The 26564-nt window shown below is 40.6% G+C and overlaps 1 protein-coding gene across 3 annotated transcripts in view; it reads right to left on the bottom strand.

Moving 5' to 3' along the window:
- Positions 1-632: 632 nt before the first annotated feature.
- The window catches only part of ERG (ETS transcription factor ERG), a 147820-nt gene continuing 121888 nt past the window's right edge, over positions 633-26564 (bottom strand). For all 3 annotated transcript variants that reach the window (XM_050903843.1, XM_050903852.1, XM_050903861.1), the window contains 8 exons: positions 19908-20059; positions 16736-16939; positions 15693-15773; positions 13810-13881; positions 7746-7814; positions 7324-7380; positions 5414-5461; positions 633-2603 (listed from right to left, as the gene is read on the bottom strand). In XM_050903843.1, coding sequence (XP_050759800.1) covers positions 2083-2603; positions 5414-5461; positions 7324-7380; positions 7746-7814; positions 13810-13881; positions 15693-15773; positions 16736-16939; positions 19908-20059 — 1204 coding nt within the window. In that variant the 3' untranslated portion in view covers positions 633-2082. The remainder of the gene's footprint in view (positions 2604-5413; positions 5462-7323; positions 7381-7745; positions 7815-13809; positions 13882-15692; positions 15774-16735; positions 16940-19907; positions 20060-26564) is intronic.

Here is a 26564-nt window from a genome sequence, read left to right as displayed (position 1 = left end):
GTGGGAAGCCTCTAAATCTAGAAGAGAAAGAAAACATCCTGCCCTTTGTAAACAGCCAGGATGGACTGTAATGACAAATTAACAAGCTACCATACACTCCATTCTAAAGTGAGGAATAATGGAAGTTATTCATTATTCATTTTATTTACTAATAATGATACAGTATGTATTAATAGCAAGGGGGCATGGTAATTCAACATATGATTCAGTATGAAAATACATCTCAGGCTGAGATTATGCTGCATAATCTGATGGCAACAAAAGGTAATTTCTGGGTATCAGTATTCTTCCTTAGAGGCCTCATTTAGACTACATTTTCAATCTTGGCCATGAAGTTGTCAAAGAATTGGGCATGGTTGCAATCTCTGGGCCAAAGAAGCTCAGGACAGGAATGGCAAGGCACTGTTAAAGAAGGGCTGCAAGTATTTTAGCAGAACTGTCTGGAAAAGAAGATACACAGCACCTGTCCACTTTGAAGTTAGGCTAAGCATTGCTATTTGGTCCTACATTTTCATGATTGCCAGATTTCACAAAACAAAATTTTAAAACAAAATGCCTAGCATATTTTAACATGGTGAGTAAGAGATCTGATAGGCGTGTCAGGCACTAAAAATGCAAACGCAAATGCAAACTACAGTGTCAATCTGAATTGCCATGCTAGGCCAAGCTTATTTTATTACATACATTCTGCATTCTAAGTACTAATATGTTCATAATGTAAACATTAAGCATACAGAGTTAAAATTCAAGGCCACAATATTTTTGATTGTCCCTTTTTTGTGTCTTTGGTTGGCCGAGATCAACTCGTAGTGTATAAATGCATAAGTTATATAATAATTATATAAAAAGGAAAAAATAACATTGACTTGTATACTTCATTCTGACAAACGCACAGCGTTCGCGACTCGATAAAGAAAAACTGGCGCCCGCCTAACAAAAATACTTAGATGATTTCTGATTTTGGCAGTCAGGGGTTGTCTCTTGCTTTAACCAATAGAAAACAAACTCCCTTAATAATGATGAGGTTCTAACTGGTAACTTTTAAATATCAAACACAATTCCAGTTTTACTTTTTTTTTTAAAGAGATGCATATTCTGATTTCTGAATTCGTCTGCTTTTCCCTTTTTCCGCTTTTTTTTATTACTATAAAATCAAGTCTGTTCCTCCTGTAATACTGGGAATGGTATGATACTGAGCAATATGTTTCACAAGTCCAAACAAGTGTTTCTTCATAGTCCCAATGCTACCAAGTTTTCAGTCTTTTCAGTCTCTACTGGTAAAGAAGTTTCTTTTCTCCCATTCTCACCACCTTTGTCCTCCTCTTTCTCCTTTCTGCTTCCTCTGTCAGGTGCAGGCCTCTGATCTACAATCATACACTTGCCCTTCAGCACATTCTCATTTCCAATGTTTGGCTCAGGGTTCCTGTAATACTGTCAAGGAATCTTAAAGTTTGGGTTGTCTTCACAGTTTGAGTAGCTGATAACACTCTGATGAATGGAACACATTTGATTTTAACTAAAACAATGCTGTTTGTTATATTCCAACTCAGCTTCCACACTAAACCAGTCTCTTGTTGATATGTTTCTATTTTTTAAATACAGGTAGGTTTTTTTTCCTTTTTTTCCCTTTTCCCCCCTCTTTTGTAATGATTCATATATTGTATGTTAGGTCACTATAGACTTATATTGCTGTACTATAGTCCCAGTTTTGCACTAGCAAGATATCAAACTTTACACATAAGCTTATCAACTTTTTAAGACCACTAGCTTTCGTAGGTTTTCCTTATCATTTCATGCTTTTACCTACAATAGTCTATTGTTGTTTGGTCCACAGAGTCGATGCCCATATACATTACATTTTAGTATCTTAATAATTCTCGAATATCTCCTTTAAATCCCTACTACAAAGAGTCTTTTTGACATCTATTTTTTAATGTGTTTTTTCCCAGCCAAACCTTCACTTGTCTCTTTAGGCACTTTTAATTCGTGTACTCCAATAGAGTTCATTGCAATTCATCAGGGACTGTATCCCAGCGAGAAGTGTCTTTGTTTGCTTTTTCTGGTGTTTCTTTTTTTCCCCACTTAGTAGTAGGTGCCAAGATGAGAAGGCATATGAGCAGCTGGCAGCCTGGTATTGGGGTAGATACCTCCAGTTGGTGAATTCCAGTACGGATTAGGGGCAGCGAAAAAGCTGGACGATGTTACGGGCAAAGCAGGGGGGTGGGGAGCTACAAAGTTCATCTTCTGAGGGTGCGCATGATAGGAGCTCATGTAGGGGAGGTCTGATGGGTATTTGTACATGGACGACTCTGGGGGGTGAGGCTGGAGAGCCTGAGCGATTCCGTGGAAATCAAATTTGTAGGCGTAGCGCTTACCATGAACCTTAGTCATAATATTTTTATCATAGTAGTAGCGAAGTGCACGGCTGAGTTTGTCATAGTTCATGTTAGGCTTGCTTTTCCGCTCCCCCCAGCGCCGAGCCACTTCGTCGGGGTCGGTCATCTTGAACTCCCCGTTGGTGCCCTCCCAGGTGATGCAGTTGGAGTTGGAGCTGTCCGAGAGGAGCTCCAGCAGGAACTGCCATAGCTGTATCTGCCCACTCCCTGCGGGGGGAAACGAAATAGAAATGTCAGGACTAGCGATTAATAATGTTAAGACATCAGTTCTTCCAGGCTCTCACATAGGACCCTATTAGGAAATGTTGCAATGTTGGTTCCTACTTCTCACACTTAACTAGTCCCCTTTCTCCCAGCCCTGTCTCATGAAATCCTAAAGAGCAGAGATAATGGTAATGTGTCATGTTTTCCCTCATCTGAGTGGCAGAATGCCATTACATGGAGATTTAATAGTTACCTAATGTCATTCAGTGTAGACAATTGATGGGGAAATAATACAGTGCTCATTTAGGAAACTAATCTCTAAAGTTCAGGACAAACAGCTTTCACTTGCGTAACATTTTGCTTGTTCTCACAGCATTATGTTGCAACTAAATGTTCTCTGCTATGGAATAAGCCTGCACAAAATGGAGAAGTTTAGAGAAAGCTGGGCTCGTGCCAAACCATATCATCCATTTGCAGCATTTGGGGAAATGCAGAACGGAAACTTATTAGCTTGCTGTTGCACTGCATACAACCATAGGGCAAAACATTTGCAAGAACAGTGAAAAGGTCCATAAAATACATTCTTGTCATCGTTCTGTGTCAAACGAGTTTAAATAATTATTGAAGTTAAGACTTAAAAATGTTGTTGTTGGTTTTTTCTCACTCTGCCAATTTAGTCTTAAAAAGAAAATAATTAGTCTGCTGTCAACTTTGCAGAAATGTGTTGCCCAGAGTTATAGGAACAAAATTTCACCATTTTAGGCAATTGAAAGTAGATTTCAAAGGGCCTTGCCACTGATATTCATGTTAAAAGCTTAGCATTTCTTAATAAAGCAGCACTGAAATGATGCAAAATACAGCTGAAGCAGCTTGCAAGGCAATCTGTTTCACAAGCACAATGTCAGCAGAATTTGCCAACCAGCCTGTATGTGCTAACTTCTAAGTACATCTCTGACCAGGAATTGGTTGGGTTTCTTTTTTTTTTCCAAACCAGATATGTGGGTATAATAAACAAGCTTTTCTTTGGAAAGCTTATAGTAGCAAATTATAATATCAAGCTAGAGTAGCACCCGAAATCCATTAGCAGTTTATACTTCAGTGCAACTGAAACCCATATTCATTTAAATGATATTTATCCAAACTGTCCTTAATGAATTTCTTCTGTTCCATTAACATGCATTAAGTAAACAAACAAACAAAAGAATCCATGGTATGAGCAAGGCATGCAAGTTTTAATACATGAAACATAACAAGAGGATTAGCCTTTGAAAATCAATAAACAGTTCAGCACTGGACAAAACACAAATTTTTGAATAAGCAATCCAACATATGTTCTAACATAAACACTTGCCTTCCAAATGTAATATACAGTCCTATGAAAATAAATGTTTGCTGTCAATTTCCTTTTAATGAGAGAGCAATTCCACCAATTTATAAACACATAAAACATGTTAAAGCACAGGAATAATGGTGTGTAGGAATTCCATATCCAAATGTTAAAAAAGTATCACAATCCAGATCATGTTAGTGTCTTCCACAGTAATGAAGTCTGCCAAATGGATGCTTGACAAAATTGTAAAAGCCAGGGTTTACAAACAAATTAAAGGAGGTAGGCCCCCACTTCCAGTTAAGATCAGTGTCACCTGGAAACCCACCGCCTTAGGCCATTTGGAAAATCCTATTCTTAATACTCACTTAATTGCTTTCCTATGCCATGCAAAACTGTTTAGAAAGTAAACTAATCTAGAACTGTGCTTGATGTCACTTGGGATAAAGTGAAAGGAAACGGATCAGTATTTAGGCAATTTCATGGCTTGAAAAGCCATACAATTGCTGTAAGAAGAAACATTGTTACTGGGGGTTGAGGAGACCTGCAATGTGGAACAAGGAACACTCTGCCCTGTGGCTGTTAAAGCAAGGGAAATAGGAAGTGGCATGTACAATGTCAATCCACTGTGGCAGATGATGATGTTGATTATGGTGGTGTACGGCCACAGTATGTCCTGTGGACTCAGAGCAGCAACAGTGAAATCTGCACAGTTCACAATCAGTGTTATTAACTCACCAAGAAGGTTCCTCATCTTTAGCTAAAACATGCTACAAGCCCCTGTCCACAATGCGCCCTGTTGCCTTCTTCTTAAAGTGAAAGAACTTTTTTGAAGTGTTTAACCCAATTATTCTTTGAAAATAGATTATGCTTTCCTGGTTTTTCCCTATATATTTTTGCTGGTTTGGGTTATTCATCCCAAAATTTTGTATTTGTCAAGGTCAGTATGGCATTGTATTGTGGATTAACAGAATCGGGGACACATGACGCAGATCGGTAAGAGACTCATGCCCTTCTGGAGGGGTACCTGGAGGCCAGATGGGGTATCTTACAGCACTTAACAAAATCCCGATGTTTCGGCAACTGAAGTGAACTCCTATTGATATGAGGAGTTCAAATACCTCTAATGAGGTATCTGACTGACTGAATGGAACCATCTACTCTAGGATGATTTGAATAGCTCTCTACAGAGAGCTATATTAACTACGTCTCCAATGAATATCACGGGAAATAAGACACCTAGCTTGTATGTAGACACCTACATTAAGATACATGAGTTTATGTGTCTGAATCCGTGACCTCAGTCCCACCCTTGCGTAATTTAGAAACCTAATCCTGCAGCACATTGGGTATCATCAGCTCCTGCTGAGTCATACTGAATAGTGGTAAAATTGGTCACATCACCTTCCAGGTCTGGCCTTAAAGCTGAAGTAGGGAAACTAGCAGTGAGGAGAAATCCTCCTAAATCGGCAAAATCCCTTCTCACCTGGATTTGCAAGTCGGCTGCTGGTCGGTCCAAGAATCTGATACGGATCTACAAAATGGTGAAAGAAAGATTTAAAATCATGTAACAATGATGTCAAACATTTTAGGTGTTATCTTTTGACCTTGTAAGGGGCAGTGCACACTGCCTGATGGGACAGCAGGTCCAACACTGGGGAAAGCTGTTCCTTTCTTTGCATCGCAATATTTGCATGTTTTTCCTTAAAATTGAGTGTGCAAGTGAACAATTGCAAGGATACACATTTGCCTTTTGTACTGCATTAGTGTGCACAAGCATATATTCAGACACACTGTAAATCTGGCCCAGAAGTATTCTGATTCCTACTTAAATAAAGCACACATACACACAGGCACCCTTTGGTACTATCAACCCTTGCAGTGTACCAGGGCCCACAGGCACAGACAGGTAATGGGGTGAGAGTCCCCTCCACAAAGGACAGCAGCGTCTCTTCTTGTGAGGCCACATTCATTTTCCCCATGCCACTGCTAACTCTTTCTGTGCCAAAAGAGCCTCCAGAAGAGGGCTGAGAGTGCATGGCTGAACCCAGGCAATGTGGCTGAGTCAATTCTCCTTTGTCACTGGAGTCCCGTGAGGGATCCCCTGTATTAACCTTGCAACTAGGGTTTTCAGAAGAACCTGTGTCAGCCACACAATGTCCGTAGCATCTCAACGTTTTCCTCAAGGGACTCCTTCTGGAAATGAAAACTTATTTTGGCCTGAATTGAAGTACAACAGGAAAAAGGGAAGGCTGTGACAGACATACAAAAGCCAAAGCGATGGGCTGCAAGCACAGCCTCTCGCCCCTCGCTGAACAACCCTGTCACTGGGCTGCCTCGTCTCCGGACAGCTGCTCTCAAACGGCCACCAGTTTTACAGCCAAGAAGATAATCAGGTTACATTCCTTATACATTTAAATAAACTGTGCAGCTCACACACAGCCATTAAACGGTCCTAAGGACTTACATAAATCATCAGTATATTTCTTGAAAGATTCTCATGGTTGGAAGGCCAGATTAGACAAAACACTATTTGGGCAAAAAGCAGTATAATACTTCCCAGGCAGCATGCATATGAGTTAATGAGATGTAGTCATGCGCGCAGTCTTATTTAGTTATAACAAAAACCAGAATAATGATTTGAAATCCATGTGATAAAAACAGGCTCAGAGTCTTCTGAGCTAAGAATATCCTCCAATTCTCTTTTATTTCCTACTTCTACCCTTTTGCTGTTAACAAAAGCCATAACTGACTCAGAATGTCTGTAGTGCTTTCTAGCTACCTGTCCAAAACACAGTTGAATTCACAATAAGGGATCAGGTCCTACCCCATGGATTAGCTGCTTTGAAAACACAAAATGCACCCATTTTGCAAAACCACTGGTCTACAAACTCATAAACTTCTACTTTCTCCTCAGTTTCCCAATAGACTGAGAATCCTTCTAATTTTCCTGTTTGATTTCAGGAGCCCAATTCAAATAGGTTTCTGTATACTGTAATCCATTTTCATCTCTTTGCTCATGCACATTTTCCAACTGCTAGCATTTCAACTACTGTGGAGTATATGGTCTTTTGACATCCTTACCTTCCACCTTTGTACCTAAACTGTACATAGGTACTTTGTTTAACAGCTTTTTGACTCTGCAAGGTCATCACTGCCATTAAACATTACTAAAAGCAATTTTCAATGGCCATGGGAGCCTTCATCTCAGACTCAGCTGTAGAGCTAACTCATACACGTCTGGGGATTTAGTGGTCACCAGCTGCAGATCTCATTAGTGGTCTGAATCAGATGATGTTGCAATTTGCCTCTGGTTGGTAGGTGAGAGCTGTCCTTCTCATCATGTTGAACAAACCCCATCATACCCAGGCATAATTCAAACAAAATGACACCCACCTAACTGAGGACGCTGGTCTTCTGTTTTGGGAACTGTTGAGGATGATGGCTGAGTAGCTGAAAATGGAAAAACCCATGTAGTTATTTTTCCAGTTTGGAAGTTGGTCACCAAACCTGTGATAGATCACAGGCCTGGGACTCCTGCTGCTCACCACTCAATGATGCTGACAATAGGATTTAGCTTTGTAAGACTATATGGTCATGGACTTGATGAAGCCTGAGTTCAAGGAAGGATGTGGCTGCCCCAGTGACTCCACCCAGTATTGCCTATACACAGCTAATAGCCTTTCCAGCCAAGGCACAGGTAAAAATCCTCCAGAACTGAATGCTGAGGTAGCTCCTATCAGTTCACTTCAGAGTCTATCCAGGGTGCACCAGATGTGCATTAGGCCCACAGGCTAGACATATGCAGATGCTTTTACCTTTTGACTGAGGACTGGGGTGGGTGTGACTCGTCCATGCTGATCTCCTGGCTTGCTCATAAGGCAAATCTGCGAAGGAAAAACACAGTGATTCATGCAGATATGGCATAAAGTGTTTATGTCCATAAGGGGCACATTTCTAGGGGAGTCAGTGGATTGGAAAAATTACTGAAATAGGAAGGATACTCCTTGTTAAAACCTTTATCATCTTTATTGTCTCTAAAAATAACAGTACCACATTGCCCTCTGCATTGCTCTTTAGAGGTGCCTGTTCTTGTTAGATGTCTGAACTGCATTGAAATAGTATAGAGTCAATCATTTCCAACAGTTCAGAGTACTCCCTTTGGTCCCCTTCCTCAGCCCAGGACACCAAAGAATGACACACACTGCACATCATGGACAATTTATGCTAGAGTCTTGCAGGAAAAGTCCCCCAAGAGGTCAGAGCTCAGATTGAGCATAAACTGTGTACCATTCCCTCCCAATCTCAGCATGTAACAGCATCTTCTTTTAAGAAGATAGGCTTTAGTGGATTTAATGTGCCATTCTTTGCTAGTCTGTTGCTGTCATCCTTTGAGATTAATCAAACCTTATAGGTTGAGTTTGAGAGATCCCTTTTCTGCCACCTGGTCATAGGCAGAGATATGTGAGACAATAAAGTCTTGGTTTTGTCTGTTGGAGATTCCTCTAAACCACTGTTGTAAGTTTGTGTTTGCACTAGCTCTCGTTGCCATCATGCACTTTATTATGCTTTCCCCATGATATTATTCCTCATGCTTGCAAGAGCTCTCTTCCTCAGATGCACCCTCTGGTCTCACTCTCATCATCCCGAATCCAACCTTTTGGGATAACTGATTGCTGCACTTTGCCAATCTCACTTGTTTCTCTTCTACTAGTTTTTTCAAATTATTAATAATTCCTTTTCCTTCACTTTCCCTTCCACACCCTGGTATCCTCACAGATCTTTAGAAACATAACATGTGAAAACAGTGAACATGCTTAAATGTTGAACATATATATGTATAAATATTATATTTCTTCCAAAAAGTGGATAGCTTTTTTCCTGCTTCATCTATTTAAATATTCCTTTCTGCTTCTTGGGACAAGCTCCTTAACTTTACGTATCTAAATTTTTGTTTGCCTTTTCTTTCATTTACTCATTACTTCTATTTCATTTAAATGCTTTAGCATATAAAAATGAAGAAACTAAACCATAAAAGCTTTCTTCATAAAGTATATGTAGTAAATTCAAATGTTTGGTTTACCCTTTGAAATCTTTTGCAGTTGCCTGTGCTTTTCTATGGCTGGCTTTAACACATTAGCTAAAATTACTGCCAAAATCAGAGACTTATGTAGCCTGCCCAGGACCTCAGGAAGGTAGCAGTACCCACCCGGGTGAACTAAGTTGGTGCAGATGATTTGATTCTTAACAGTGCTTGTGCTTTATTTTAGAAATGATAGTTGGAAATGAAACCAGTTAGGAATTAAAGAAACAGTCACAGACTGGCTCTGTGCAAAACAGATGTATCTCTGCCCATTTCCAAGCACTATAAGCAGAAGTATCGAATGGAAATAAAGTGTAATGTGAAATTCACAACCAAATTGCCTTTAATTTATTTGGTCTGTTTGGCTTGAGGAGCAGACTGGCACTACCAGCACTGTCGTCTCCCAGAATCTTACACTTCAAAATCTTTGCTTTTGCTGAGATATGCAACTTATCTTTGTACTGCATTTGAATAACTAGTGATCTTTTATCCCTGATTTCTTGAGAACTATTCCAGAGCCTTGTCCTTCAGAAACTCGGAGAAAATAACGTGAATTGTACAAGTGCTCATCTCTGAGCAGAATACTGGTGTGCAGGTGAATCATTGTAACATGCAGATGTCCTGATCAGGTTGAGATCAACACTGCTATTAACTGTTGTAGTTAGAGACACCTCATGGCCTGAGGACTTTCATTTGGCAAAAAAATTCAGAAGGACTCTGGTCATGTTTCCAGGGGGTTCCGAGTTCTGTCTGTACAGAGGGGGACAGGGCTCAGCCGTGGGCTGCTTGCATGTATCTGGTCCAGTCCTGCCTTGCCTGGCCAGTTCTCTACCTCCATAGCAGCCTTGCCAGGGAGATTCTGGTGACATAAGGAACCTGTTTTTTCCCTCAGTTCTTCCATTCCCTGCCCAGAAAGACTACACACAAATAGGGGAGAAAGATCACATAGAAGGTGTGTGCTTGTCATTAGGCTGTGCAACTCGTCCCACAATCTCTCCTCTCCTCTCCTCTCCTCTCCTCTCCTCTCCTCTCCTCTCCTCTCCTCTCCTCTCCTCTCCTCTCCTCTCCTCTCCTCTCCTCTCTCCTCTCCTCTCCTCTCCTCTCCTCTCCTCCCCTCTCCTCTCCTCTCCTCCCCTCTCCTCCCCTCTCCTCCCCTCTCCTCCCCTCTCCTCCCCTCTCCTCCCCTCTCCCCTCTCCCCTCCTCTCCCCACTTCTCCTCTCCTATTTGTGGGTCTCCAAATTATTAGACACCTGTACACTGAGAGGGCTGTGTGATGCTGTGTGTTTGTACTCGGTGGCACTTGCAGCCTTCAAATATATTTGGTACAAATTTAGTACTGTGAGAAAACTGTTTTGCCTTTTCACTCAACACATCATAAGATGGTTTTCTGACTACGCCCTCTCCATTAAAAGAAAAATCCAGTTATCAGCCTTGCTTGAAATAGCGCAAAATTCCAACTTCATTCTTAGTTCAGTATTGTGCCTTGATAAACATGTTGCTATCCTAGATAAGCAGATCTGTTCTTATTCATGAGATATTAGTACAACATGTCCTTATCTTGGACAGATCTTTGATGGGAATGCTCCTGTTTGATGAGACATGTAGACAAACCCATATTAGGTCTTCCTGAGCTCCCGATAGCTTCATTGTATTACCTTCAGCTTGCCGAAACCTCATGTTCTGTCGTAAAGGTGACTGAAGAAATATGCCTTTGTCATTGCAGTTCATTACAAGCACTGCTCATTTCCTATTTTCTATTGTAGTGCCTTAACAATGGCAATGCTTAATTACTTTCTCCAGAATTGCACCCCAGAATTTGGCTAATTCCCATTTAACATTATTTATTCCCCCCCCTCCTCATTTTTGACCTTTTTCGTCTCATCAAGTGATTGTCCCCAGGGTCTGCTATTGCTCTCACATGAAGGGCGCTTTGTTATGGAAAAGCTTCTTTGCAGTCTAGTTGAAATGTGACATTTAACTAAAAGGAAAGCCATGGAATAAGCCAACAAAATGTTTCTTGAGAGAAAACTGAATTTCTGCAAAAAAATCTTTTTTCTTCCCAAACAAAAATTCTGACTTTAAAGATGTTTGTCAACTTTCAATTGTAAAAGATTAAACAAAATAATGCTTTCAAAATCACAATAATTTGTTGTAGGAAATGTTTAGTTAGGATACACCAGTTTACACAGAACAACAGAGACACCCTATATCCAAACTATAACTCCCACAAGTAATTGTGTAAACACAGGAAGATGTTGACATAAAGCATTTTGTTTTGTAAGTGTCATTGTAAATGTGATTTAGATAAAAATGCTGAAATGAAGGAGTTCACCATATCTGATATGTGGGTTTTTTAGAACCTTTTACTTCAGAGAAAACTAGTATTTTATTTTTCCGTCACAAGTCAGGATGAAACAAATATTGAAATCATAGAATTTCTCATGGGATTAAAAAATCCAGTTTTTGTTCAAGTCCAGTGGAAACATACCCACAAAATAGTATTCTTTCACAGCACATTCATTCTAGCCTTTGCCTGAAAACCTCCCAATTGGCATGGTTACTTCCTGCAGGACACCCAGGTCCCTCTGGTCTTATGTTACATATTCATTTTCATTGGAAACTACTGAGAGTTTTGGGCATCCAGTTTTACATTGCATAGTTGGTAGTTGTTTCTATTGCTATGCTTTGTCTTCTCATCCATATTCATGTCCACATTCCTCCGTGGCATTCAAAGCTCCTGGGTGCTACTATAACCTGTGACCGTGAGGGCCACAGTCTGCTTTAACGTTTCATGAAAACGTCTAACTTTTTTTTGAATATCCTTTCTTCTAATACTGAGACTAAGCAGGTACTCTGTGACACTCTTTATTTTGATAATTATATCATGTTTCCTCATCCGCAGACCCTGAGTTGAACAATTTCAGACTTTTATATCTTTCAACATGCTTGAAAGATTTTCCATATTCCCATGGCTTGCTCTAAGTGCCTTCTAATTCTGCAAATAGCGTCTTTGATAAGGGATGATTCACACAGCTTTCTGTACAAGGCTACACTGCTGATTTATTTAACGGCACAGTCAGATTTCCCATATGATTCTCCACTGTGTTTCTTCATTTGTTTGCTTTTTTTCCACTTTGGCCAACAACTAGAGCAGTGGCTTTCATTGTGCCATAAATAAAGATGCCTATGTTAAGTTCTTCTTTCATGAGTGAAGAGGGTTAATTTGAAATCAGTAAGATATGCAAATAACTTGTGTCTTATACTGCATTTATCAACTTGCATTTTCAGCTGTTAACATACTGCCAGTTCATTTTTCTCTAAGAAGGCTTCTGGGCACCTGTACAGGAATCCCTTAGAGGAATCTCTGGTTTTAAGTAATGACAAAATCATGTGTCATCTCTAAGTTTTATACCAAATTTTATTGTGTCCTTTTTCCAATTATTAATAAGTATAGATCATTGCAGAGAATGCTAAAGCACCCATGACTTAAGATGTCCATTATTAGTCTTGGTAACAGGTTAATCAGCCAGTTCTTGATCTGTTTCTTATGATCTGCTGATTTAACTTTTATTGTAAATAGTTGTGGGGCACTTTGGTAAATGCCTTATGAAAGCCAAATGCCAAATGTATGCATTGGATCAGTGGTTTCCTTTTCATTCACTATTATAGACAAATAAATCTAGCAGAATAGTTTGTTCTCCTAGAAACCGAGTAGGGTGGATTTGATCACGTAATGGCCTGGTAGATGTTTCCCTATCTATCTTTTTTAATTATCAATTAACCCATCTACAGACATGCATATATACATGTATATAAGTGTATATAAAATAGTTACTTGTATGTACTGTCCTGGATTATACCCTAGAGCATTGATAAAAGATAGATAAAATATTTGCTATCCAAAACCCCCTCTGTTTTTAATGAAAGAATGTATCTTTTCACAAGAGCTCAGTCAATTCAAGTGTATGTCCCTTCAGGACACTTGGATGTATGCCTCTGGCTCAGTAATAGATTTCCTTTAAATTTAGTATTTTGCTGCAACTCCTCTTGATGTCTCACAGTACTTTGCACTTATTACTGGAAAAGCAAATGTCCAGTTAGGCATTTTTCCAGCATCTTTAGTGGTGAAGGGTGATATAAAGAAAATTTTTAGCTTCATAGCAATGTCCTCATCTTCTTAATTATTCCCTTTAGCCTTTCACAAACCAGCACACCCACGATACTTTCATGGGCTTCAAACTTTTGAGCAGTAAGAACTTTCCTATGTTTTGATTTTACTTATTTAGTCTCTTAAATTTACAATCAGATGTTGTGGGGTTTGTTTGCCTCAAACATAAATAAAAAGTAGGTAGCAGGAGAAACATATATCCTGCATTTTCAGAGTACCTTTTCCCAACATACTCCAAATAGCATCATAAAAGAGGGTTATTCTTGCCTCATTTTACAGACAGAGAGCTGAACACATTGAAAAGTGACTGCGCTGGGACAATGCAACAGAACCAGTGAATAGAGCTCAGGTCTTCTGATTCTCTGGTGCTTTAAACAGTACATAGCATTGCTTCAAAGACAGAGATATATGGAAGAAACAGACTTATTAAACTGCTCTATTTAATCATCTCACTCTACACAATGATATACACACACACATATATATAAAATATATGTATATAATATGTGTGTGTATTCAAAATATAGCCTAATATTTATGAAAAGAGAGTTGAAGGAGAAAAAGAATGAGATACTTCAAGAGATGAAATCAGTAAGATCACAGCATACAAAAGGTGGTCATTGTTCGTACCTGGCCTGGTTGTAATTCTTTGTGTTGCTTCTGGATAAACTGATGTATTTGGAAAAATAAAAGTGGCACCTCCTAAAGAGAAAGAAGAAGACATAACACCTAAAGATTCATTTTCACAGTCCCTAAGTCCACTGATATTTTACCTCTTGTAGTGTGTCTGAATGAAGACTATGAATAACTAATTTCTCTTAGGACTGTTATATACAAAAGTTAATTCTGATAGCCTTTGCACTTGTGTAAATCCATTCAAATTACTGGATAAAAGTCTGTGCAAAATCCGTGTTAAGGGAGGAGACAGTCAAGTTCAGGAAATCCCTTCTACCTTCACCACAATCACCTCCACCTGGGCAGGTGGTTTCATATCTTCTGAAATAAGACTTCTTTGCCTTCTCTTCATTAGTGCATGCACTTCCCAAACAGGTTCATATTTTCGACAGAGACTGTAGGCCTGGGCCAAAGCCAATTGGTGTCTGTGGGAATCTTCTCACAGACTTTGTTTGGCTTTGGGTCAGACCCTCAGATATCTCATTCTCTTCACAGAGTGAAAAAGCTAAAAATACTGAGCTTGATATAGAAAATGGTACCTCACTTATCTCAGGCATTGAAATTGCTCTGACTACATCAAGAGACTTCTAATGACCATCTCTAGGAAAAGGGTCATAAGGATTTGTGCAATTACTGCTGACTTCAAGAACTTGTTTCTAACTCTTTTGCAGTCCTTTGAAAATCCCACTCCAAAGTTCTTATGCCAACAGAACAACTAATTTTCCTTATGCTGATGATCAGCATGATATTATTCACACTCCCAATGACAGAAATGCAGACAATCTCATTTTGGTGAAATGAATTTCAAAATATCATTGTCAGTGCACACATATAGAAAAAGATAACACATAGAACTGCTGAACAACACTTGGATAACTGTATGTGGAAACTGCTTGGCAAATTAGAATCTGGAAAGCCAGAGATGGAAAAGACCATCAAGTCCATCTATTTTTAAAAAGGGCTTAAGGCTTATTCCAAACCCCATCAAAGTCAATGGAAAATTTTTTGTTGCTTTTGGTGGGGTTTGCAGCAGGCCTACAGCCCACAGTAGGACTTTATGTCAAGTGGCAAACATCTAATCTCAGTGAGAGATCTTCTAATCTAGTTAATTTTGCTAGGAAACTCACTGCTATTTATCACAGTGAAAAACTAAACGAAATATGAAAGAGACATCGCAATCCAAGGTTTTCTTTTTTTTTTCTTTTGCATTATCCTTTGTATTATCTTTTTCATTTCTCATAAAGAATTGTTATTTCTGGTCACTGTAGGTAACTAATACCCTCAGGCATGATCACGCAATATTCCAAACATCTTTAATCAGTATGTATACCATATTATATGTACAATTCCATGCCATCCTCTGTTGCACAACTGCTAGAGCAAGATAAAATTTATTCTGAATTATTTTCATAAATATTTTAAGTCACATCCTGAAAGACAGATGCTTTTGAGGCATGTATTGTATCGTTCTCCTACCTACACTCAATACTTTTCTGGGCCAAATTAACAGAAGATCTGACAGTACAATGAGCCAGAATGAGAAAAAAAGTCCTCAGAGACAAAGGCCCCGAGCCTGCAGTTTATCATGTGTCAGGGACCCCATTCTCTGGTAGGACACAAGAAATTACCAGTAAGGAGACAATTTTTGCACCATCTGGCCCTGCGCGATCTCACCTTTTTTCTGTGTGTCTGTGCAGAAATCTCACACACACAGCAAGGAGAGGATATGCTTGTCTCCCTCCTGATTTACCATTTCCATTTTTAGCAAGCAACCCATAAAAAGGAATCCTGCGCTTTTAGAAGATGACCTATAGCAATGGGAGCAGTGCCAGCATTACCTGTGTTTCTAGCATGCATTAACCGTGGAGAGTTTTGTAAGGCTTTATCAACATCATCTGAAGTCAAATGTGGAAGAGGAGCTACAAAACAAAACAAAAAGCAACACCAAAATGAAAAAAAATTGTGAATTATCTTTTTAAACCATATTTTCCCCTGACAGGATTGTTTGAATGTGAGTCTACTGACAGTCAGTTTCAGCCTGCAGTTTGGAGGGAGGCATGTGTGGTACAGCTTAAACTAGGGCATTCATTTATTCAACACTATGAATGTATAATATTTCTGACTGATTATTGACAGTGTGCGTGTGGAGAAGACTGCACCGCACTGGTGTTGCAATGCTTGTTGTTTTTTTCTTTAAAAACCGTGTTCACTTTAACTTCTTTAAACTGAGGCAAACCTGCAAAATTTCCTCAAGCTTAGATGAAAGCCCTCAAGCCAGGAATTCGCTAGTCCCTTCTTTCCCTTTGAAAATGCTAGCTATGCACTACAAGTAATTTCCATTTGAACTTCAGGGACTGTTCCTTTTTTCCATGAATTTACAGAACTTTATTCAATTCAGTGAAATCTTCCTGATCCTATTCAGAGTAGAGAAAACTGCTGTCAGTCCTTAGAATCATGCCTGGAATTCACTTTATGAATCAATGTTTGCACTCTTGTTTAGCATTCTCATTGTTAAAATGGAAAGAAATGAGTATGTGACCAGAAAAAACATTAGCACTGAATCCCATATGATTTTCTTCCTACAGTATGCTGATGAATATGCTGGGTTTCAATTTGATTTTTCTCTGAGATGGACATGTAGAAATATTCCCTAACTCTTTTCTTCGATGAACATGAGTGAAAGCCAACTGAAATTAATGGGAATCTTTCCATCAAACACAAAAGGCTTTGGATCAGGCTCCCTACTATGTTCTTAGGAACAGCAACATTTGCAACAGACATTTGAAAACCCAGCTGAGTGTATCCACATCATTAAATCTAAGACTGATACCAACCACAGATCGATTGTAGCCACAACCATAATGACAGAAAACTAGCTTACTCTCTCTGAGGTAGTGTAGGTGTGACAGGAGGATATCTGCATTATAGCTTGGGGTGAGCCTCTGGAAGTCATCTTTGGTCATTTTACACAGCTCCTTCCCATCGATGTTCTGGAACAACAAGATGTCTACGTCCGGGAGACCGTACTCCTTCACCGCCCATTCCAGCCACTGCCGTACGTGGTCTGTGCTCCATAATGTAGGATCTGGTGGTACCACAAAGCATAAAATTAGGCAGAGATGGGAGAGTGCTGATGCACTGGACCAGTACAATAGACCACAGTCAAACTGGAGAGACCTTCATCCCCTGTTTACTGACTGCTGGAGATACATGAGGTATTAATTTGGCCTGTTGAGTGCAAAGGAGAATAACTGTGAAAAGCTATTAGGGAGGAGCTGTGAGCTCTGATTATTAACAACAAACCCTCTGCTGTTGAGCTCCTTCTCCCATTTAGTTCTTTTGTCTTGTTATTTTTATGCATTATTATCCACAGATTAACATAGGCTCCTGTCCTCATGCAGAGAATACTCTTTAGGAAAGTATTTAAGAGAGTCCACTAACAGCACTGTGATTTGTATCTGAACAATTTTCAGAGCTCTCTGTTGAATTTGTATCTTTATTCAAGTGAAATTTCCACTCAAGTCAGAAGTACAGTTTCTTGGGCATAGGCTAAGTAAGCACTCACAGATTTGGCTAGTTATTTCATAAACTGGAGTGGACCATATTAAAATATTCTGCACTTCCTTTCCTAGACTGCTGTGTTGTACTGGTGTACATTGCTACACCTACACTTGCATGGGTTTTTACTTACTGCTTGAAGTATTGGCAAAACCATCTGGGGAAAAAAACAAGAACTAGTCCAGATTTTTAGCAAAATGTAAGGCCAAATACCTTGTGTTTTTGAATGAATCTTTGATTTTAACTTAAACTTCTTTTTTGCCTCTAAACTCCTCCTTTTCTATTTCTCTTCCATTCTGCTTTTCCCTATTATTGAGTTACAGCAAGCACCCACCAACATGAAGGTCCCTAAGGACCTGCAGTGCACATCCCCATAATGGAAGACAGCTCCTACCATGAAGAACTTATACTTTTTGCAGAGAAAAGATTAAAGCCAAGGGGAAACAAACTCGAGAGTTTGCCTTCCAACCTAAATGACTCTGTGATTCTGTGATATCCTGGCGACTGAGAATGGAGCACACGGAGGTCAAATGGCTGTAGTCCATCACATGAAAGTCTGTAGAAGGGCTGGGACTTGAATGACAGCCCAAATAGCTTTTCTGTGGCTTAACTTCAGTGTCATTCTGTCTCTTTTGACTGTTGTTCAGGCTGGTCTGAGGGAGGTGGGGACCTCTTTCCATAGGCTAGGAACTATTCGGAGTCTGTCATGATATTGGTCGCTCCCAATCCTTCACCCATTAGTGCCTCCCCCTTTCTGATGCTTCTCTTGGCATTTTAAGCCCTTGCAAGTCAGAATATTTAATCTTCTGGAGCTTCAGAGGGTTTCTCTGTTCTCTGAAGTGCACCAAAAAACACTTTAAGGAACCCCTCCATCTGGTATGAAATATGTAGCAAACTAGAGGAATGCAAGTCTGGTGGTAAACCTAGGGTCTGGATGAGGTTGCCCACACCTACAGTAGAGAACTCCAACAACTACATTCAGTTTGGTTTGAAGTAAACAACCAAACACCAGGAAGTTTATCAAAACATTTTAATGATGCCTATAATTTTTAAATGCTTTTTATTTATGATAACTAGAAAGTTACCACAGCTGGAAATGTGAATTTTGCTTTTTTTATTCCTGAACATTGCCACATGAGCTGCACACTGCCTATGCAGTAGTCAAACAAAACCAACTGATTTTTACCCATACATTTCTTTTAGAGACCTCAAAATAGCAAAGCTGTGACTGTAACCATCTTGTTCCTTGAATGTCACTCAAATCCACCTCAAAACACACCTCCAGGAATACACTGAGAAAAAAAGATCTTGCTGAGCTAACCATGCTAAAGTTACCAAAAGACTAAAAAAAGTGCCAAACACCAAGAAGACAAATGTTTTAGAAGAACATTCAAATGTCGTGAATTTTAGTGTGGTCTGCTTCCAGTTGGCAGGACACTTCATTATTCAGTGCATCACTCTTCTGTCTTCAGAATAGAACTGTAAATACCATTGCAGAGGATACTGCAACATATTTGTCCACACATATCTTGACAAATAACTGAAATAATCACAGCTTGCAAAATTGGCCACAGTTAGTACTCTTGCATATCTTAGCAACTGAAAAACTGTAAGAATATTAAGCAACATAGCAGTAGCAGAAATGTTTCAGACAGGCACATCTCTGCTGGAGAGGAACTAGCAGCAAAACATTCCCTTCTGTTTGCAGGTTGCAGGTGTTGTGTCTATGCTGTGTATATCCAGTGGTTTACGAACACCCACATATGTCATGATGGTCTAATGCTTTGGCTTCGGAAATAGGCATGCTAATTATTTTGCAAACTGAGGCAACAAACCTTCCAGCAGAGGTTTCTTTGAAGGACAAGGCACACAGGAGTGAATGCCTTCTTGTTCAATTAACTGCTGAATCCCACAACCAAGCTTGCCAAGATTAACCAAGAATTTCTCAATTGTGCTCTTATATTGCAGTGGAGTTGTCAGTTTGCTTATTAAAATGTTTTACACTGCCCAAACTCAGGGGATAACCTAGATAAATGCTTTTCATGCACTGTTTGATTTCACAGAAGCTATTGTGTTTTTAGCATGCTGAGGGCTGGACTGCATTTGGTATTTGCAGGGATACCATGTGGTACAGTGATCTTTCCTCTCTCCCACACGCTCTGCACCCGGCTAGTCCATGGTGTTAGGAAATGGAAGTGGCTCTTCATTTTGCCCACTTCAGGGTGAAATACTCCAAAAGGAGCTAGAGAAGTCAGATCAGATCTGAGTGCCTGTAATCAGCCAGTTCTGCTGCTGAAATGGGAAGAACAGGTTGAGGAGGTGGCTTCACTATGATATTTCTCAGCTCATTCTCGTAATAACCCTGGGAAATTACTGCTCTCTTCTTCCTGATCACCCGTATCACTGCCACTTTTCTTCAAATCTTCTTAAATAATGTTAGTAGACTTAGGGAAAATGCATTTTTTCGCTTTGAATTTTTGTGTAGAGGGTCTAACCTGCTGGCACAATGACTCTTCGTTCATTGGTAGTCATATTTGGGGGTGGAATGTGCTTCTCTTCCATGTAGTTTCCATAGTTCATCCCAACATTGTCTGAGCTGCTAACCATTTTCCCTCCTTTTGCCACGCTGCAGTCATCAGGAGAATTCCTAGACAGAGAAGAGAGGTGTGCTTCTATTATTATTCCAGTCCCTACTAACATCCTCAGTGAAGAATCACGCTGAATGAAATGGAAAAAACGAGCCTCGAGCACCAGGGTTGGGCTGTCACTGGAAAACTCAGTACCTACCACCCAATGACTCTGCTGATTCCTTCAGCTGCCTCAGAAAAAATGACCAGCCCCAATGGACCACATATTTATTTTTATTTTCAAAGGATCAGGCTCTTATATGTCTCCAAACATATAAACACTAACAATTTATTTCCAGAGACCGGGCTAGAATGGAGGCTTGTTCATGAGCTTGCTGAGCCTGATGGCTGCAAGTAGCTGCACTTCTCTCTCCAAACATCTCACAGACAATTCAGCAAACATAGAGATGCACTTAATGCAAATTTGCTGAGGGAAAACTATTATTCGTTGTCATTGTCCAAGCCTTGGACAAGGCTTGTCCAAGGCTTGGACAGCTTCCCATCTCCACTGCTGTCATTGTTTCATGTGGGCCACGCTCAGTTGCACTTTATGTCATGCAATGTAGACACACTTCTACGTATGGCTTACAGAAAAGGAACATTTGCCAAAGCCATGATTCAAAATACCACACGCATGACTGGAAAAACCTTTCAGCTCCTGACTAGCACAGTTTCCATGGTACTGTAGTCAAGAAATGGAAATCTGCAGAGGATCTGCAACCAGACACCTCTTTAATTTTGGCTTTGCTTTCTGAATAGAGTCTTTAGGTTTAACATCCCACAGGGGGTTCCCTAATGGCATTTTAATTGCATCACAGTTTTCTTTCTGGCAGACACAGACATACTTGTCCCTTAATTTAATGTCTACAACGTGTTTCATCAGAGAGAGAAAAATTGTTACAAAACTCAAAATAAAGAACAGAGCCACAGGGAATACCTTTAAATGTAAAGAGGCTGTTTGGCAAGGGAAGGAGGGTGTTAGTTGGGTTTTGCTTTCTTTAGTGGTACTACATTACTAACAAGCTTTCTTTTAGTCCTGCCATTTAACTCCTGAAACTGTACTATGGTCTTACTAAACAAGCAGCAAGTCAGGTTGCGATGCTTCGTTTCTGTTCCTTGCAAAGCAACTAATTTGCAGTCCGGAGAACCAAGAGACCCTCCAAGACCCAGACTCCTGGAAGCGTGTTTCAGGATCTGCCCCTGCCCCCCAAAATGTGTTTCACCCAGAGCCTCTTGCTCTCCCCAGCTCAGAAATCCCAGCTCTTGCTGCAAGTGTTGGGCAGCAATTTCACTGTAAGCCCACCAGTGGTCAGAATACAGGTGCTTTCCCAGAAGAGTTTTGCTATTGTCTGAGGACAAAAGAGGAAAAATAATATACAGTTTGGACCACTGTCTGCTCAACATATGTCAAAAGGATGTGGCAGATATTTTGTCCAATGCCCATGTGACTCAGTTGAGTTGACTGCTCAGCACTACCATGGGTCAGGAACTAATGCAGTTATAATTCTCACGTGTGTGTTTTAAAAAATAACTAGCACTTGGAAAGCTGAAAAGATTTAGTATACATCTTAAATACTAAAAGTACATTTTAAGTATATCAGGTTTTTTCTATGCAGTGTTACTACTAATTTTACCATGTTGTGTTAATGTATATATTAAAAAAAAATTAACTGCTGACGACTTTCAGTTTAAAAATAAAATATATCACAGAAACCATTCAATGGGTACTGTCATCTTCTTTAGGAGAAGGAACAGGGCCTTGAAAGTTGCCTGGGAAATGTTGGCTTCACATACCTTTTTCAGGTATAAAATATCTTGGGTGCCGCATAACATAATACATATGAAATCTGCCTTGTGTAAAGGTCCTACAACTGCTTTGTCAGCCACAGGACTGAATAATAACGACAAGGGAAGATACAGTCAGCACATGGTCTTGCCTGTCATTGAGTGGTGGTGAATTTAGCCTTTCCTCTCAGAACCAGAATACTTGGGCATTATTCTCTCAGGTTTAACTTTTCTGTCCCACTACATACCTCTAAATATAATTCTGGGATGCAGCTTATTTCTGTCTAAACAGAGCTAAGCAAAACAAAGTAACTTTTTCTTTCAGATGTAAACATGTTGAAAAAGAGCTTTTCTGATGATTGCTTGTGGCTAAAATGTTAGCTTTTTCTGTTTACCTTTAACAAATACAAATGGCATATATGCATAAGTAAGTCTGCATATTAAATCACGTATATTTGGAAAAATCATCCAACTCCTGCCCTTATACCTGTGCAGACCCTGACTCCCAAGGTCAGTTATGTTACAAAAACAAAGGAAAGAACCATTTGGCCCATTTACTGACTTTTTAGGGATGTTTTTGGGAAACAGAGAGCTAGCAGCATCCTTTGGCCTAACTGGCACAGTTACTTTATTTTGTTTTTCTATGAAAAGGAACTTGGGATATAGGGACATCAAAGTCTTGCTGCTGACATGAAATATCACATTAATATTAGCCTACACCACTTCTATGGGCATTCGTGCATTAAAAACACTCTTGTAAACACTGAACAGTAAATGATCTGAAAGATCCAGTAGTAGCACACAGTTTTTGGCAATCTGACAGAGCTTCTGAGCTGGTTTTCTGATCTGAATATAAACAGACGGGGGTGGGGAAGAAGATCATAAATAAGTCATAAGTTTTCATTAAAATCCAGGAGCAGATGGTCAAGGGTTTTGTCCCGTTAGCTTACTGGGTGGACAAGCAAATCCCCAGTTCAGCAAATCTTCTAAGACCATGCTTAACTTCAAGCATGTAAGCAGCTCCATGGGAGCTAACAGGACTACTCAGGTACCTCAAATTGAGCGTGTGTTTATGCATACCACTGAACCAAGGCTTAATTCAAATGGCTGGAACGGACTTCTACGGTATAGAAAGCAAAACTGAAAATGCAAGCAGACACTAGAAAATGGTATTTTTAGTGCCCAGAACAACAAGAGAGTGATTGTCTGCAAAGGGTTTTTTTAGGACTTTCTGTGAGTCTGCTTTATTTCTGAACCACTGGGAGAGCAGGGGCAGTGGAAAAGCAGCTTTCAGAAAGTAGTGCCCAGTGTAAAGGGTGCAGCTTTGCAGTGATTCATCCTCAGTTCCAGGTCTGAAATGAAACCGGAGATGTTTTTCTTCACAGCTGCATGTTATTTTTACCCTTTGTAAATATACTGTTACACCTGGAATTTACAAAAAAAAAAAGAAAAAAAAAAAGGTGGAAAGACTACAATCATGCTACCCAAGAGCACTTTGTCCAGTCCTGAGCTGACTAAGCTCTGATTGCTGACAAATGTCTGTTGAAGAAAGTATTTCTCCATGGGTCCTTGGACCTGGAAGCCTCACCTTTATTCAGGGTTACTTAGAATCACACTGATTTGATGGTTAAATTTAGCACCCACTCCTACTGAAGCAGATTGGAGTTTTGCCAACCATTGACTCTGATGAAAGCAGATGCAAGTTCATAAATAAGTGTATGAAACACATTTTTCCTCTTCACTATGCTACTATTTTCCCCATGTGACACAAAACACCTGTGCCATGTTTAAATGCAAGGTGTCAGAGAAACACAGTTTAGGAATCAGCAAAATTTTACATGATCCCTGTGACATTCCCATAATATAAACCCCTCTATTTAATATTTCTGAATTTCAGAGGGAAATAAATGAGAAAAATTGTATTCTCCAAATACCTACATATCTTTGTAAGTTTATTTAATAACCACAGCTTGGATAACTTCCTTACAGAGGCTACTTATAGAAAAGGGGTCTCAGGAAAGTAGAGTGGTGTAAGGATATCTTTGAAGAGTTTTCCATGCATGGTCCCCATCCAGCCTGTGGCTGGTCAGGTCAGAGGACACGGTGAGCTACCAGGAACTTTTCTTCTCTGAGGCTCTGGTGAACAAACCATGACACTGTCCTACAGGATACAGATTCCTCTCCTCACCTCTCCTCTCCCATTTTGTAATGCCAGTGATCTGAGAAAGAGGGGAACGGCCCCAGCAGGGCTTTGACATCCCCACCCTGTCCTTACATACAAGAGGGAGGGCTCCGCAAAGCCAGCTCCCTCAGATAATTTGGGCCAACATGTAAATTTATATTTAGCCAAAATGACATCATGTAAAGGTCAGCTCATACTGAGTGTATTGCAAAGCATGCTCAGGCTCGTCTCCATTCACTGCAGCTATTCAAATTGTAGTGAATTTGGTCAGCACTTCCCGCCCCCGCAAATGGTCTGTCACTGAAAAAGTGGCCCATGAAGAAAAAAACAAAACTTCCCTGAAATTTCTTACTTTGAGGTACACTGCTGTTTCTTAAAGCACACCTGACATACTTTAGTCCACAATATCAATTCAAAGGGTTGCACAGCTGCAGCCCTGAACTCTCTTCCCTGCCTGCCCCTCTCTATGCCCTCTTCCTCTTCATGAATCAGTGGGATCACTGAGACCTGCCACAGCAGTGACATGCAAAGAAGGGTCCTGCAGATCCCCCTTTGGCAGCAATCACGGGGGACAGACCAACCCTCCCTGGTGAGAAGGAGCCTGCGCTCCCCAGCCACGGGAGCAGGAGTGTGGCTGCACCAGCTTTGCAGAGCCCCAGGAGCTGCTTTCCCGGCACCAACAGTGATCCCCATGGGTGCTAAGTGAGACTCTGAAAAGCGCTTTCAGTGGTGATATCAGAGGCCCCAACACTTGCTTTGACAGAGCTTGGTTTCCACCACGCACACTCATCACCCAGCACCACAGCTGGAGGCAGCTGCCCAGCTTCTTCTGTGCGTATACCAGGCCAAGCCCTGCAAGCGCACCAAGCCCTCTGCTCCTGTGCAGGCACCTGCCTTTAAATCTGCTGCGTGAGCACCACCACACTTAACCTGCTGAAAGGAAAACAGAGGTTTTATTTTCCCTTCCAAGGCTTCTTGTGAAAGCAGCACAAAATTCCCCGCAGAGGACTCCAGCATAACAGAGGCATTAAAATGCCAGAAAACGCATGTAGGTCGCAGTATCCCTGGGGTGCTCACACAGGCTCTCACGCAACTGCTGAGTTAACTGGGCTGGGGAGCTGCTCCCACAGCAAGTATGCAAATAAATAAATAAATGGGCGGGTGGGTAAGTAACTCAGTGCTTAGCTATAACCTGAGTCACTCCCCCACCCATGTAGGGTGGCTGTGTGAAGGCGATGCTCGCCCACAGGAAAGAGGACTGCCAGAGTAGGAGCGAGCTGCCAAGGTCTGTGGAAGGGAGGGAAGCCCCTCAGGACCCATGCCGCCAGCTAAAGCTGGCTTAAGCTGATGCTGAAGCCACAGTGACAGCCTGTTTATCTTTGCTATAAGATGAGTGTCAAAAGCAGTCCTAAGAAGACAAAAGGAAAAAAAAGGAAAACCGAAGTCCTTACTGGGCCACACAGTCACAGAAGTGCACTGCTCCATGCAGGGCTTATGCAGAGGCAACCAAAATGGTCTTCAACAGCCCCAACAGGGCTGCAGAGAGACTGGGATTGGGGCAGCCCCATGCTAACACACCCCTGCAGCACCCAAAACAGGGGCAGACACCACTGTGTGGGGTGCCTCGGGCTCGGTAGGTGCTCAGGGTTGCACGGGGCCAGCCCAGGGGTTGCTCAGAGATGTCACAGTGTGGCACGTAGAGGTGCCTCCGGTTCCTTCCTCCAGCAAAAGGAGAAAGTAAACACCACATGCCAACACATGCAATGTTGTTGGCTTTCTGTAAGCAAAACAAAAGATGCTTGTTTATTGAGTTGTATATGCAGCAGCCGTTCATTTTCAATCAAACAATAACTTTTGCTAATTGAAACAATCTTTTCTTTTTTTTTTTTTTTTTTGCTTAACTTTCCCTGGCTATCTTGCAGTCCACAGCTGCTTCAAGCCTTAAGGCCATCATGGCAAATTAAGACAGTCAGCGTCTGGCTCACTAGAGGCCAGTCAAGCTATAAATATTACCAGCCTGGCTCTTTGTGTTCACAGTGTGGGGAAACAGCTGGTTTAAGTTTGACTGCACGTTGTCATTTCTCCATTAGTGCAAACACTTCAATATTTCTTATGTGTGAGGTTGGAGTGAAGAAAGGGAAAGAAGGGAAGGGGGTCACTAAAAGCCAAAGCTAAGAAATGATGTTCTGTATATACATAATTTACAATTAGATTGCTGCCTGGGAGAAGGCTGAAGTCTGACATGGTGATAGCTAGGCCAAAGCCACAATGACTTCCCAGTTGGCCTATAACTTTCAGGACCTATTTTCTCTTGTTTTTCTTTTATTATTTTTATAGAAATTCTATTATAATGGTAATGGATTACATTTCTCAAATTGTATTTCATTTCAAGAGCTTGTAAGACTGTTGTATTTGTGGTTTCATAAAATATGAAATATCGGGAGACAGGGCCCTTCCCAAACCACATATGCCTTCTTTTGTGGGCAGGGATCATATAGAAAGTTAGCAAAGTAGAGCATGCCAGGCTTAAACAGAAGTGACATCTTGTATGGAAACCA

The sequence above is a fragment of the Gymnogyps californianus genome, chromosome 1, assembly GCF_018139145.2.
Source record: "Gymnogyps californianus isolate 813 chromosome 1, ASM1813914v2, whole genome shotgun sequence".
NCBI lineage: Eukaryota > Metazoa > Chordata > Aves > Accipitriformes > Cathartidae > Gymnogyps > Gymnogyps californianus.
The sequence above is the reverse complement of the archived record's forward strand: the minus strand, read 5'-3'. Positions and strand labels throughout refer to the sequence as shown.